The sequence below is a fragment of the Corylus avellana genome, chromosome ca2 (genome assembly GCF_901000735.1).
Source record: "Corylus avellana chromosome ca2, CavTom2PMs-1.0".
NCBI classification, from domain to species: domain Eukaryota; kingdom Viridiplantae; phylum Streptophyta; class Magnoliopsida; order Fagales; family Betulaceae; genus Corylus; species Corylus avellana.
Genome location: NC_081542.1, coordinates 965,237 through 978,683, shown reverse-complemented (window position 1 = coordinate 978,683; position 13,447 = coordinate 965,237). Strand labels below are relative to the sequence as shown.

The 13,447-nt window shown below is 35.1% G+C and overlaps 3 protein-coding genes across 6 annotated transcripts in view; 1 reads left to right on the top strand and 2 right to left on the bottom strand.

Moving 5' to 3' along the window:
* Nucleotides 1-4,367, top strand: part of LOC132170289 (phosphoinositide phosphatase SAC6) — a 12,713-nt gene extending 8,346 nt beyond the window's left edge. The window contains exons 18-21 of the mRNA XM_059581210.1: nt 2,280-2,373; nt 2,853-2,942; nt 3,678-3,744; nt 3,992-4,367. Of these exons, the coding sequence (XP_059437193.1) occupies nt 2,280-2,373; nt 2,853-2,942; nt 3,678-3,744; nt 3,992-4,119 (379 nt within the window). The 3' untranslated portion in view covers nt 4,120-4,367. The remainder of the gene's footprint in view (nt 1-2,279; nt 2,374-2,852; nt 2,943-3,677; nt 3,745-3,991) is intronic.
* A 427-nt stretch (nt 4,368-4,794) lies between these two features.
* On the bottom strand, nt 4,795-5,596 carry LOC132170288 (dirigent protein 19-like). Its single transcript, XM_059581209.1, has one exon. It carries the CDS (start codon nt 5,524-5,526, stop codon nt 4,897-4,899), a length of 630 nt encoding a protein of 209 aa, XP_059437192.1. The 5' UTR covers nt 5,527-5,596; the 3' UTR covers nt 4,795-4,896.
* Nucleotides 5,597-7,643: 2,047 nt separating this feature from the next.
* LOC132170393 (dehydrodolichyl diphosphate synthase CPT3-like) lies at nt 7,644-10,540 on the bottom strand. Of its 4 annotated transcripts, none has more exons than XM_059581363.1 (3): nt 10,451-10,540; nt 9,993-10,104; nt 7,644-9,087 (listed from the first exon to the last, which is right to left on the bottom strand). In XM_059581363.1, exon 3 carries the CDS (start codon nt 9,040-9,042, stop codon nt 7,942-7,944), a length of 1,101 nt encoding a protein of 366 aa, XP_059437346.1. In that variant the 5' UTR covers nt 9,043-9,087; nt 9,993-10,104; nt 10,451-10,540; the 3' UTR covers nt 7,644-7,941. The 4 variants fall into 4 exon arrangements, with proteins under 4 accessions (XP_059437346.1, XP_059437347.1, XP_059437348.1 ...); XM_059581364.1 differs by lacking the exon at nt 10,451-10,540 and adding an exon at nt 10,261-10,360; XM_059581365.1 differs by lacking the exon at nt 10,451-10,540 and adding an exon at nt 10,273-10,339.
* Between the last annotated feature and the right edge of the window lie 2,907 nt (nt 10,541-13,447).

Here is a 13,447-nt window from a genome sequence, read left to right as displayed (position 1 = left end):
TAGATGCACTTGGTTTCAATAGTGCATATGGAAATAGTTAAATTCTTCAGTTTTCTATTTACTTGTTGAGGTTGGTTCAGCTTTAAAATTTTGATCAAAAGCACTTGTGTGGTTTTGTGTCAGAGATATGAGATGTTTTGACTCAATTTTAAAGACTCATAAACTAGAGTGTTGTTATGCCACATATGTAGTTGATATATAGTCTCTGACATTAATTATTTGTACTTTGTTGTCTTTCTCATGTCCTTAAATACTAATCAATACAAAAACAATTGGCGTGTCATGCTGGAATTGGTTGTTTATAACATTTTGCTTCATTCTTTTTGGTTATGGAGATCTGCTTTTTCAGTTTTTACTAGATTTTGCCATGAAAATGTGTGAAGAATCATTTTCTATAGCACAAATTTATGTACCCGAGACATAGCCAAAATAAGTAAGTAATTTATTTCCTGAGCTGCTTCTTTGTTAACAATTGGTAGGTACCTTTTGTTAAACGAAAAGGGTGAGAAAATGAAGGAGCAGCTTGGAGTTGTGAGGACGAATTGTATTGATTGCTTAGACCGTACAAATGTTACACAGGTAGGTTAACATAAATGTTAAACAGAACATGTTAATTATGCCTCTCCTGAAAGTTGCATGTGTAGACTATGATGTCTGTTTAATGCAGGGTGAGATCTAAGGAATCAGTAATTAATATTCTGCTTTTTATCATTTTTTTTTTGAAATTAAAAAGAAAATCAATCACCAATAATTATTGAGTCACCAAATTTATTATCTTTTTCCTCTTTATGCTTTTCACATTGCAGGCAAGGCATATGCTTCCTTATCCTCGGTGGTTTTTTATTTATTAATTTATTAATTTTTTATGGTTATTAATAAATTAATTAATTAATTAAAAAAAAATTATTAATTATTTTTTATTAAATAAATAAATTAATAAAATAAATTATTTTTTATAGTTATTCTTTTTGCTTATCAAAAAAAATTTATTTTTTATAGTTATTATTCTACTGATTCTTTTTTCAAGTTTTTAATATGATGTGAAAGGAATCATCTTGTTTTTTTCTTATTAATATTTAAAATTTACACAAATAACAATATGGTTGCAGAGCATGATAGGCCGGAAAATGCTGGAATCCCAACTTAGAAGACTTGGTGTTTTCGGTGCCGAAGAAACTATTAGTTCACATCCAAATTTTGATGAAAGCTTTAAATTCTGTGAGTACATTCATTTTTCTTTTTCAAATAATTTGCTTTAAGAAAATGATTATGTTGCTTGTTATGTTAGTTGTGATCATTTTCTACTTACCTAATCATCATAGTTTTTGTGGTTCTTCTACCATGTGAAGCTTGGATTTTACATATAATTATTGTTTTTGTATCTTCAGTATGGGCTAATCATGGGGATGACATAAGCATTCAATATTCTGGCACTCCTGCTTTAAAAGGAGATTTTGTTCGGTACTTTCCTTGGATCTACTCTAAAACTTGCTCTTACATGCTTCTGCATATGCTCTTGCATTGTTGTTTTATTGAAGCTCATGGCTGAAATTACTTTGAATATTTTCTGATTTGGACATTGGTGGATGAATTGTGATTTTATGAGCTGAATATGAGGTTATCTGCAAATATGTGTATTACTTATTAAAAAAAATAAAAATTGAAAGAAGCATTTTGGCATAACTGTATTTTGTCTATCTATTTTTGCAACTTTGCAACCTTTCATCCTTTGGTTGAATATTACCTTGGAGTCTGTGGATCATCTTCTACTTCATTGTGAGGTTGCTTGTGCCATTTAGAATGTTTTCTTCAGACGATTTGGGTTGTCTTGGGTGATGCCTAGATTAGTAGACATTTTAGCAATATTCGGAGTGTTACCGTGTGGAAGATGGTGCATTTGTACATTTTGTCGTGTCGATGGAGAGAAAAGAATAATAGAAGTTTTGAGGACTGTGAGAGAACTTTGGAGGAGATTAAGTTTTTATATTTTTTAACACATTATATCTTTGGACACCTACTTTTGCTTCTCTTTTAGTGAGTAGTTATCATGATTTTCTTGTTCTTTTTTTCCCTACTAGGTAGGTGGCTTCTCATTTATACTTCATGTGTATCTAGGAGTGTCGCATAATATCTTGAGTACTTGTTAAAAAAAAAAAAAACATTGCTGCCAAAAAGATGATGAATATCTACAAAGACACAATGATAGTGAAATAGCATAGAAACTCTTTTTTCCTCTCTTTTCTGTACAATAATTGGTTCTATTTGATTGGATTTTATAGATATGGCCAGCGGACAATTCACGGGATCCTTAAAGATGGATGGAATGCCCTTGCACGCTATTATTTGAATAACTTTTCTGATGGAACTAGGCAGGTTGATATTCGTCTCTCTTCATTCAATTTGTAGATACTTGAGTGGTGTTCCAGAAATTATACCCAATTCTCTGTGAAAACAATGGTTTATTTCTTCGTACCCCCATCCCCAAAGAAATTAAGTTTTTTTGCCCCAGAAATTATGTAATTACTCCATCAGTTAGTTATGTTTTGCATCAAGGCTTTGTTGAATTATGTCCTATCAATTTAATGAGTATCTTTTTACAATAGTATAATATCTAGTTGGATATACATAATTTGATGTGTCTGATTGTTGAATCAGTAATTTGTTTTACACATGGTATGGTTCTTTTTATTTGATAAATTGCCTTGTAGTTCTGGCAAGATCTCATTTTTTTTTTGGTAAACTTTCTTGTTGAACATTGAACATCCTTTTGGGTGAAGAGATCACTGTTTCTTTCTGCAGCTTTATCAGAATCAAAACTGACTTTCTATTCTCTTATTGGCACATATCTGAAGGATGCAATTGATCTCCTGCAAGGACATTACATTGTTTCTGTCAGCCGAGATATGACTCCATCTCAAAAAGGAGGCCTTGAGACTGTAGCTGTGAGTACAAGCCAAATGGCAATTAGTTTTGTGCATATAATTTTCAGGCAACTAATTATTTCAGTATGTATTATGTATATATCAGGATGTGATATATTTCTTTCTAGTTTTTGTGGAAGATATTTCCCAGTAGTTTTCTCAACAAAAATAATTTTTACCTGATTGATTTCTAGATTTTCTTTTGTTTTTAAATTAGTCCTTTAATTGCATCCTACATGTTTTTCATTTTACATCGAGATGTATACTTGACTTTGTCGTTGCTCATTATGCATCAGTACTTTCTAGTGGGTGTGGAGTATATCCAACTGGATTTCTCTACCGAAGCAACTTATATTTTTAATTGATTTCTAGATATTTTACTGTGTGTCAGTTGTTCCCAATTTAATTGAATCCTTCGTGTTTTGAATCTGACATTTGGTGAGCTGGTTCCATGCCTGGAAAAAGGCAGATGGGGTTAATAATTAATGGTAGTTCCTCTCTGAAATGCCCATCAATAGTGACATTGACCAGTTCTTATGTGCACCAAACTTATGCCACTGATAACCTTTAGGTCAAAATCTGCAAGTTAAGGTCCATGTTTTGTTCGATGTTAGTAGTTTTTGGGTGCTATTGCTGGATATCAAAAGATACTCTTTTATTGGTGCCGAGGACAAAGTTTCACGTGTCTTTTAGTTTGTGATATTCCACACTCATTGCTTATCTCAGACTTTAACTTCAGAATATTTCTTTCTGCAGTCTTTTCCGCTGGCTTTATCATTGGTTTTAACTGGGTTCGTTTTAGCGACCATGTCACTGAGGCAAGGTGAGTTGACTTTTGTTTGTTTAACATGAGGGATTAGTAGCTACATCAGAATAAACAGATGTATTCATTTATAGCATGTGTGCACGATGTGGTTCACTTGAGAGGGGTTGTAAAGTACCATATTGAGGGTCCTAAGTTGGAGGTGGCTAGGCCAAAAGAATGTGTATTATATACACAAATATTCCTTTCACTAATGTGGGCAAAATCTGTTATTTTAATGATCATCTTGTATTCATCTTTCCTGCAGGTCGATATGATGTTAGGCACTTTTTCTTCTCGTTTATGTGGGCAAGCATGAGTATAGCTATAGCAGCTTTAATGAGGGCCAATGGACAGATTTTCTGTAACCGACCTCGTCTGCACAAGCCTCGTTGATTCCAGATCTGACTGATTTGATTATTATTTTTTTAATGAATTTATCAGCGTGCTGCTTGTTATACCAATTCTTTCATACAAAGTTTTGTAATCAGTGTTGTTATGAATTCTTGGTTGGTCAGATCTCACTTAAGCAGTTGCTGCTTTGGGGATGTCTTAATGTTATCATTTTTATTCTTTATTGTATAATTAGATTTTCATTGTGCCTTCTTCAAGGTAAAAGCTTTGAGGGTGCAATTCTTGTGACATATTTTTGTAACACGAAACTTTTTGTATCTGCCCTACCATGGGAAAATCTTTTTATTGGAAGATGGAAGTTTAATCTCAAACATAATACAATTTGGCGGACTTAGATGAGTGTTGAAGGGGTTCATCTTGTGTAATGTGGTAGAAAGTGTAGAGTTCGAGGTGCTACAATGAATCATTTTGTAATTTACGAGAAAGATAACATGGAGGGACAAAACAGAGTATGAAAGATGAACATCAAGCTCAAAAGAAAAGGCCAAAAGGTAGCATGAAAGGTCAAACATGACGTTAAAAAAATGCCTGCAAGATTGGGATTTCTTACAATTGGCTACTTAAATTACGCGCAAACTTGATAATTCTACAGAGATAGGACTAGAACAGGTGAACTCATCTCCTTTCTATGAAATTGCATGGATCCTTAGCAACAAGTAAATGAAAATTTGGACCAGTAGATTTATTATACAGACTATTGGTTACAGCTTAGCAGATGAAAAACAATGGTGATTGGTGACAGTTCATTTTTCGAAATATCTAGGAAAGAGAAGCTTGAGCAGCATATGGAGGCCAGTAAAGGTGAAACTCTATCTTGTAGACGACAGTAATGCCCTCGAGATCGACCGGAGATGATGTCACATAGCCCTGCACGAACAGGAAGTCACCGGTGCCTCCCACAACAGGATGATCAGAAGGCTTGATGTTATGTGTGCCTCCAACGATGGAAATGGAACCCTTGTGGTTTTTCAAACGCAAAGTGATCTTAGCAATAGAAATGGTCCTCAGCCCATCCAAACCAGAGGTGATGGAAGTTCCCTCTGCAATCCCAACCAGCTTTGAAGATCGGTTGGCTGTTTCAGTCAATGGGTCCTCGAAAGCAAACAAGGTCCCGAAAGGGGTTGTGGTTTGACCCACGGCTGGCCCTGTCACTCCATTCACTATGATGTAGCCTGTCTTGTTTATTGTTTCATGTTGAAAGAGATCAAAGTGGAGGGATTTCAGCCCATGCTTGTGGTGGTGGTGGTGGTGGTGGGAGGTGGAGGTGGTGGTGGTGGCCTCAAATGAAAGGAGAGCAAATAGTAGAATAGCAAGAGCTTGGAGAGCAGCCATGGCAGTATCTGATAGTAAAGAGGAGAAGATCACGAGTACACATTTGTTGTTGATCATGGGGTTCTTAAATAGACATTTTTAATGCCTTGTTCAGAGCAGCCAAGTAGCCATGGCCCTCAATTGGTGACAACTGAGAACGCACACCTGCCTTCTTAAATACGCCGACTCGGTCAAGGAACGTGCGAGATAAGGAGGCGGCAATTTGTGTTCTTATTAGAATTTGGAACGGAGTAAGTCAAGATTATATATTAACTCTAATTTGATTTATTTAATTAAACGAGTCAGACTTTTTAACTCTAACCCATTAATTTTGTGTTAGGTTCGTAAGTCGTATAAAAAATTGATAATCCTAAATGTTGGGTTCGGATCGTGTTGAGACTTGAATATAAGATTATATAAGTCAACCATAATCTGACTCATTTAATTAAACAGGTTCAAACCCATTAATTTTGTGTCAAATTTACAGATCATGTCAAAAATTATTAGTCATATGTCTATATACAAGAGGGAATAGGATCTCTCCATTTAAAATGAAATGTATAATAAATAATTTTATAGTCAGATGATAAATCTAACGGTGTACATGATGCCACATTATTTAAATGTTTTAGAAGACATGTTAGTATTGTAATAATATACATCGTTAAATACACGGACTTTAAATTTTTATCATAAAATAATATATATATATATATATATATATTTTTATTTCAAATAAAATGAAAAGATACTTGTCCAACAAGAGTGCCCAGTGGGAACTCTTGATCAATAAGATAGGCCTAGATTGATTGAGAAAATGGAGTCTCCACCCACCAGGAAAAAGAAAATGAAAAAGAATAAGTTGAGTCCTAAAACTCGTGCCTTAAAAGTCAAATTTGGGTGGGATTTCATTTTCAAATGCTGCAGCTGTATTGTACTGTGCCAAGGCACTCACGGTTGAGTGGCAAACCATGGAGAAATCTGCAAGAGTCAAAGCAGCAGACTATTTTTTCTATTGTTTTACTTGTTTTTATATGGTTTTTATGGATTCCTTGACCTGGACTGCTAAATGAGTAACAGGAGGGGACCCTTAATTAAGATTTTTCTATTCAAAGATTGAAAGGTTGAATTGGAAAAAGATATTATGTTTGAATCAAACTCTCATAAAGCGTCTCAGTGCTCGGTGTGTTTGTGTTGTAATCTCTTAATCACCATTTTCCTTTCTCATTAGAAGTTGCTTCCAGAAGATGTGACTTTCAAGGTTATCTATCTCCACAAAAAAATTAAAAAAAAATAAATATGACTTTGAATATATAAATCCTAAACCCTAAAATCCTAAAACTTTAAACACTAATCACAAACACAAGATTTGGTGATGTTACCATCATGCAGAGTGCAGACATTCACCAGAGCATTCTTAACCTGGCGATATGTGATTGGATGTCGTGGTGCAATTCTGCAAACCCAAAAATTATGACATGGCAAATTGAAAATTTCTTTTTGTAGTAAAGCAATAAAATTGGAACCGAACAAGTAGAGATAAATGTGCCATCTACTTGTGGCTCTTTCCTTAACCTCCTTGTCTGTTTGTCTCAACTTGAGAAGATAATGCCAATTGTATGGTCATTGCCTTTGAATAGAAAAGAAAATGGGGGGTCTTGGTCCTCTTGGAAGCATCTTGGGGAGGCTTCTTGCAATTCCCTCAATTACCCCACTAGGAAACAAAACTGAGGGCATTGTTTGTCTTTGTTAAGGATGTTTGTCATGGGATGGCTGCTGCCTAGGACACTCAACTTTTCTTTGAGCTTTGCTTGGGTCCATAACTGATTGACATTGATCGAGATTCCATGGAATTCACTGTCTGAATTGCTTGAGAGCAGATGGGAAGGTGGGCCTCAAACTTGGGGCTGCCTAGAATAAATGCCCCGCACCTACCCTTCATGCAAGGGCTGCCTGAATCAAGCAATTCTGACAGCTATAATCTCAGAAAATTCTCATTTGCTTTACATACCTCAGATCTGTCAAAACAAAATCTTGTTAAGAAATGAATGGAACTAGAAAGGATCTTGATCCAAGTTTTGTTTATGAAAGCATATCATGAATTTCTCATGGCAAAGGAAACTTAAATCACCAAGTTGGTATCAAACCTCACAGGCATCCAATTTGAGACCAACTTCGAAACGAAACTAGTATGCTTTGGAAATCAGAATACTTAATTTCATTATAGTTTTATAAACTAAGGTAGCATACAAGTAGGCTTGGGGCTTTTATTTATGAGTCTTCTCCTCCCCTCCTATCTCTCACCATAAATAATGGCCTATACGTACATCCAATATCAATTCACTGGCTAATTAAAGCCCCAAATACAAATCAGCAGGCCTGACCATTTGACAATTCAAAGTAACTATAAAGCTGCCAACTCTTAGAGGAATTTGAGAATTTCCCCAGTAAAGTAATGCAGGATTATGAAATAAAGTAGGACTTTGTGTGGCCTTACAGCTGCTTCTTTTTCTTCTCAAAATACTGGTAGCTTCGCTGGAAGTTCAATACTGCCCACACCAAATGCCAAAAACCTAACTCTGGCCACAATGCAGTGGGAGAGTACAATGGACAGTTAGTAGTCTGCCAAAGGAGAAAGTTGCTGAGCCGGTTCTCACCAGAAGTTCGGATCAGAATGTCTGGTTCGGGTGCCACTGACATGTACATGTGCTTCTCAATGTCCAACACCTTGATAGTAGGAAGCACCACTTGCTTCTCTTTGCTCTCTTCATTTCCTTCAATCTCACCATTGCGAGTTGTACTAGCAACTTCATCCCACCCATCTTCACTGGTTCCTTGAATAGGATGATGCACAGCGACTCCATTCTTCTTTTCAACTCCAATCACACCATTGCAAGCTGTAGTTCTGTTCAATGCTCGGAATTTACTTGAGCTATTTTCACAAGATACTTGAAGATTGCACACAATGACTTCATTTATTTTCATGTCCTCTTCAACTCCAGGCACACTATTGATACCTTTAGTTGCATTCAGTGCTTCAGTTTCATTCCTTTTAGCCTTGCAGGATTCTTGAACAGCATGCACAATCTCATCATAAGAAGTATACGCCACACAGATTAAAAGTACAGCCTTGGTGTTTTTGGCAGTAGCTGCCATTGCCCTTTCAGCTGCAACCCTGACAGGCTCATTCAAAAGTTTCAGGTTACCAATAAAATATATTCTGAGACCATATTGGTTTACAATACTTTCTTCCTCGAGCAGCTCTTCAATCTTTTCTAGCATTAGATCCATCAACGAGTGAACCTCTTCAGGACGCCTTTTGAAATTGTCAATGCTGAAGGCATAGACTGTTACGTATTTCACTCCCAGTTCATAGCAGTGAGAAAGCACCCTCATGAGAGCGAGATACCCAGCCTTGTGGCCAGCCCCTTCTGCCATGTTCTGCTTTTTTGCATACCTTCTGTTTCCATCCATGATTAAGGCAATGTGATTGGGAAGGGGACCCACAGACAGGATACTAAAAATGCATTTTCTCAAAAAACTGTCCAGACCCCCAGCCAAGTGGCTTGCACTATCACCTCTAGCTTTCACCATTATATGAACTAGCAGAGAACCTTAATCACCAGGGCCAAAATAAGCCTGTTCAAGATATGACTTTCAATCCATATTAGTAGAAAATCCACAGCCAACAGATAGCAGAGAATAAAGCAAAGAAATTGGAAAACAAAAAACAAAAAAAAAATTCAGAAACATGCTCATTTTAAAATTTAAATATAGCAAAATTTCAATGAGGCAGCTCAGTCAGGGATATCTGTTCTGGTACATGTCTATAATATCAAGAAGTTGGATTCACCACCCTCTCTATCTTTCTCATGAAAAACTTGGAATTAAATCTAGACAGTTAAAAAAAACTATAGGCTGTGATTTTTTTTTTTACAGCATCTAAGCCAAATCCACTTTTGAGAATAGTTTCATACCATCTAGATGGTACACAGTGAATCGGTTAACTAATCAACACATGACTCGGCACAGTTTTGCCCATTGTACCGTCAATGTGTTTACCAGCCACTTCTGTCAGGATGACATGAACACAACGAACAGTCAAAATAAGACTAAAAGTTGACAGATAACTAAATTAAATACACGCAGCAATTCGTCAAACAGTATTGAGGACATCCCAAGTCACCCTACTGTTGAGATATTCTTTGAAGCCCATTTGAAAGCATCATTCTTAGTATATAACTTCAAACTGCTGACGATTCAATATGACTATTCATTTTCCTTGTTCTTGGAGCAAAATTTCTAATCTGAAAATTCCTTTTTGGCTCCACTTACTAGCCAAGAAAATAAAGGAAAAGAAAAAAAGAAACTAACAAAAAACCCAAAGAACAAAACATAAAAAATCAAAATTGAATATATCTTCTTCTTTTTTTTTCCTTACATTTCTGAGCAACCCCGAAAAAGAAAGAAAATATAAATGGGCAAGTATGAAGAAGTGCAAAAACTAAAGGGCACTACTTTTTAAGAAATATGAAATGACTTACGTTAATATTCAAATTCCCGTTAAAATTCCACAATCAAACTATAATGGCAAATGACTATCTGGGTCACCGTCTATTCGCTAGCGATCAAAAGAAGTACAAAGAGCGTTGAAACCTGCCAAAAATTTCATCAAACACCAAGGCCATGGTTAGTGCGCCACAGACTTGTATATATAAACTTTGAAGTTATTCTCATAAACTTTGCCAATCGACAATTTTAACAAAATCCCAGAAACAAAACTGAATAAATTAAAGTGGGAATCTGCAATACACGGAGAGCAACCAATGAACAGGGTGTTTTCTGAGAAGCGAGAGCAGCTGAGGAAGAAAGAGACGAAACTTTTACCGACACAGAGAGAGAGAGTGAGAGTAGAACCACACAAAAAAAAAGAAAAAAAAAAAAAGGCGAGGATTAGACGTCAGGGGCGAAGGTTGTTTGGCTAGTACTACTGTAGATTTACCTGTGTCTGCGGAGGCGGGAAAGAAAACCCAGCACTATAGAGAATGGACACTGGACACAGGCCTTCCGATGTTCATTGGGCTGCACTATTTTTCCTCGTATTTAAATACAATGAGTACGGGCGGCCGAGGCTTAGGTGTTCTTTTGTTTTTTTCTCTTTATATACTAGGCTTAGGGGTTCTGTTCACCTACTCTTACAAGTGTTCGGTGGAGATTTTTTTACAATTTTGTGGTTCAATTTGTTAGTTTTTCCACGGGTTTAAATTCAATAAGTAATGAGTATGGTCGGCCGAGGGTATGATTGAATTTACATGCTCATGTGCAAGGTCACATATAAATCTTCAGCAATTTTATTGTTTAAATTATAATTTAGACAATAAATATGAGAGAATTTTTATAAACTTTACGTGTTCGATTAGGTCGTGCAATTCACTCACATATTCAAGTAAATTATTAAAGATTTTAATCCATTTAAATGATTCATACGTATTCAAGCAAGTGAACCCCCACAAACTTTTTCTTGTAGGCAAGGACCAAGCCATAAACTATTATAGGTATAGGCCAAGAGCCCAAAAAAAATCTACTGCTAGAGGCCAATTGGCTAAAAAAAAAAAATTACACCTTATATTTTTTTTTTCCACCTTTAGGGGGGAGGGGGGCATGACCTATACTAATTCCCCCTCGTAAGTATATTGATAACTCATAACATCTAATCTCATAAATTTTATTCAAAATGCATGTGTTTCTCATATGAAAAATGACACATCATTTTTATAGACTAAGTTAAATGAATTCCCTCCAATTCAATTTGGAATAAAACTATATTCTTTTTTTAATTGTTGTCCTCTAATATAATGTGATTCGGATTTGAGAATAAATGTAATCTTTAACTAAACTCAGCCTAATCCAATTTTTTAACCAATCTAAAATTTAGCAAATGCTACTTCAAGAGCTCCACTTCCCCCTCCCCCTTTATCTTATTATAAGAAGTGATAAATGATAATTATGTTAAGTTTTGGTAATTTTAAATTTATTTAAAAATTAATATTATACATCACATTTTCATCGCTCAAAACTTATGCTACGTGATTTTTCATAATTTTTTTTTTTGTTAAAAAAAAAAAAACTTTTTTACCTTCGTTCAACATCAAAAGATAATCTAGAGCATTAAATCTCTAAATAAATCTAAGAGCATAAAGCTCTAAATGATAAGCGTACATTGCTTTGATATTACAACATCATATATCCTCGAGGATTTTTTCTATCCAAATAGCATGAAAAGAAGAGCCGATTTAACACATGTTTGATTTGTACGTTTATTCCTATTTAATATTTACTATTTTTAATTGGAGAAAATGAGGGAACAGATCTACTCCCTCCCCCTCTACTCCCCGCTCCTATCCTCCCCCTCTTCTTCTAGTTTTTTCTTGTTTTTTTTGTTTCTTGTTGTTTTTAGGTGTTTTTCGACCAGATCAGCATCTTCAGCCTCTTCCACCGTGTTGTACCGATCATCTCCTCCTTGAGATCGGTGGGGTTTTGGATCTAAGTTTTCAAACTTAGATCTACTCTCTTCAACTGGTTTTCGCTCCACCACGCGCCAATGCTAGCCAGTGCACATCGTCTCTTTCACTCCGCCGCTGTTGATGCTTGCTGGTTGTTTGTTTGTATTTTTGTTTTTGAATAAGAGTTTTCTTCTCTCTAGATCTGCCTTCATGAGCGATCAATTGGGTAATGAGGATTCACTACAAAAAAAATGAAGATTTTTTGACATGTCTATAGTAACCCACTTTTTGCCACGTCACTAATTTTTGAAGTGGCAAAAAGTGCCATGTCAATAAAGTTTTTATTGACGTGTTGAATTTGCCACGTCACAAATTAGTGACGTGGCAAACTCCACATGTCAATAAATAGCAACGTGTCAAAGATTGCCACGTTGCTAAATTTAAATTCAATTAAAAATTAAAAATATATATTTAAATTATATCAATTAGTGACATGGCGAATTATGCCACATCACTCTTGATTGACGTGTGAAAATGATATGTCAAAAATTGTTGACGTGCCATTTTGACATGTCACCTTTTATTGACGTGTTAAAATGACACATCAATATAGGGTTGATGTGTCACAATAACACGTCAAAAAATTTTGACATGTCATTTTTGACACGTCAAAAATGATTGACGTATTATTTTAACATGTCAAAAATTATTGACGTGTCAAAATGACACGTCAACCCATTATTGGCGTGCCATTATTTCACATGTCAATAACAAATTTCAATTATAATTAATTAATTAATCATATTAATTATATATGTGTTTTAAAAAAAATATTATGTAACAAAATTTAATTGGTGTACCCTATATATGTCTATAATTATATTATAGTTGTCGAGGGGCAAGTAGTCCCAGTTGAGAGAAATTTCTCCCCAAATTAATGTCCCGGCATAGAGGAACTTTTATCCCTGTATAGGGAGAAACTTTTCTCCCGGTGTAGGGAGAAAATTAGGGACTTTTCTCCCTGTATAGGGGAAAACTTTTCACATGTTATTCATCAATTTCTCATTTATCTTTTTTTTCTTTTTCGTTTTCTTTCAAATTCACCATTGGATCCCTTTACATCTAGCATTGAATGTTGATGGACCTCATACATAACTCTCATATATAAGTTTATCATACATAACGCTCATATATAAGTTTATTGTATATTTTGTTTGATATTGAAGAATTGGCCATACCTATAAGGCTATAATCATAATTATTGACACCGAGCTATATTTAATAACTATAGGTGAGTTTTCAAGAGATAACTCAATCGGTTAGAGACCACATCTCATAAAGCGAAAGTCATTAATTTCGAAAATTTTTTTCTCTAAAATAAATAAAAAAAAATAAAAACTATCTCTTATTCATCAAATAATGCTATTTAGTAGACTCGCTATACCATTATAATACAATTGGGATGACGTGATAGTAAAAATCAGCCCATAATTTTC

What these genes read in the sequence shown, in the direction of transcription:
- LOC132170288 (XM_059581209.1), bottom strand. Translation starts at nt 5,526, where the DNA reads ATGATCAACAACAAATGTGTACTCGTGATCTTCTCCTCTTTACTATCA.
- LOC132170393 (XM_059581363.1), bottom strand. Translation starts at nt 9,042, where the DNA reads ATGGTGAAAGCTAGAGGTGATAGTGCAAGCCACTTGGCTGGGGGTCTG.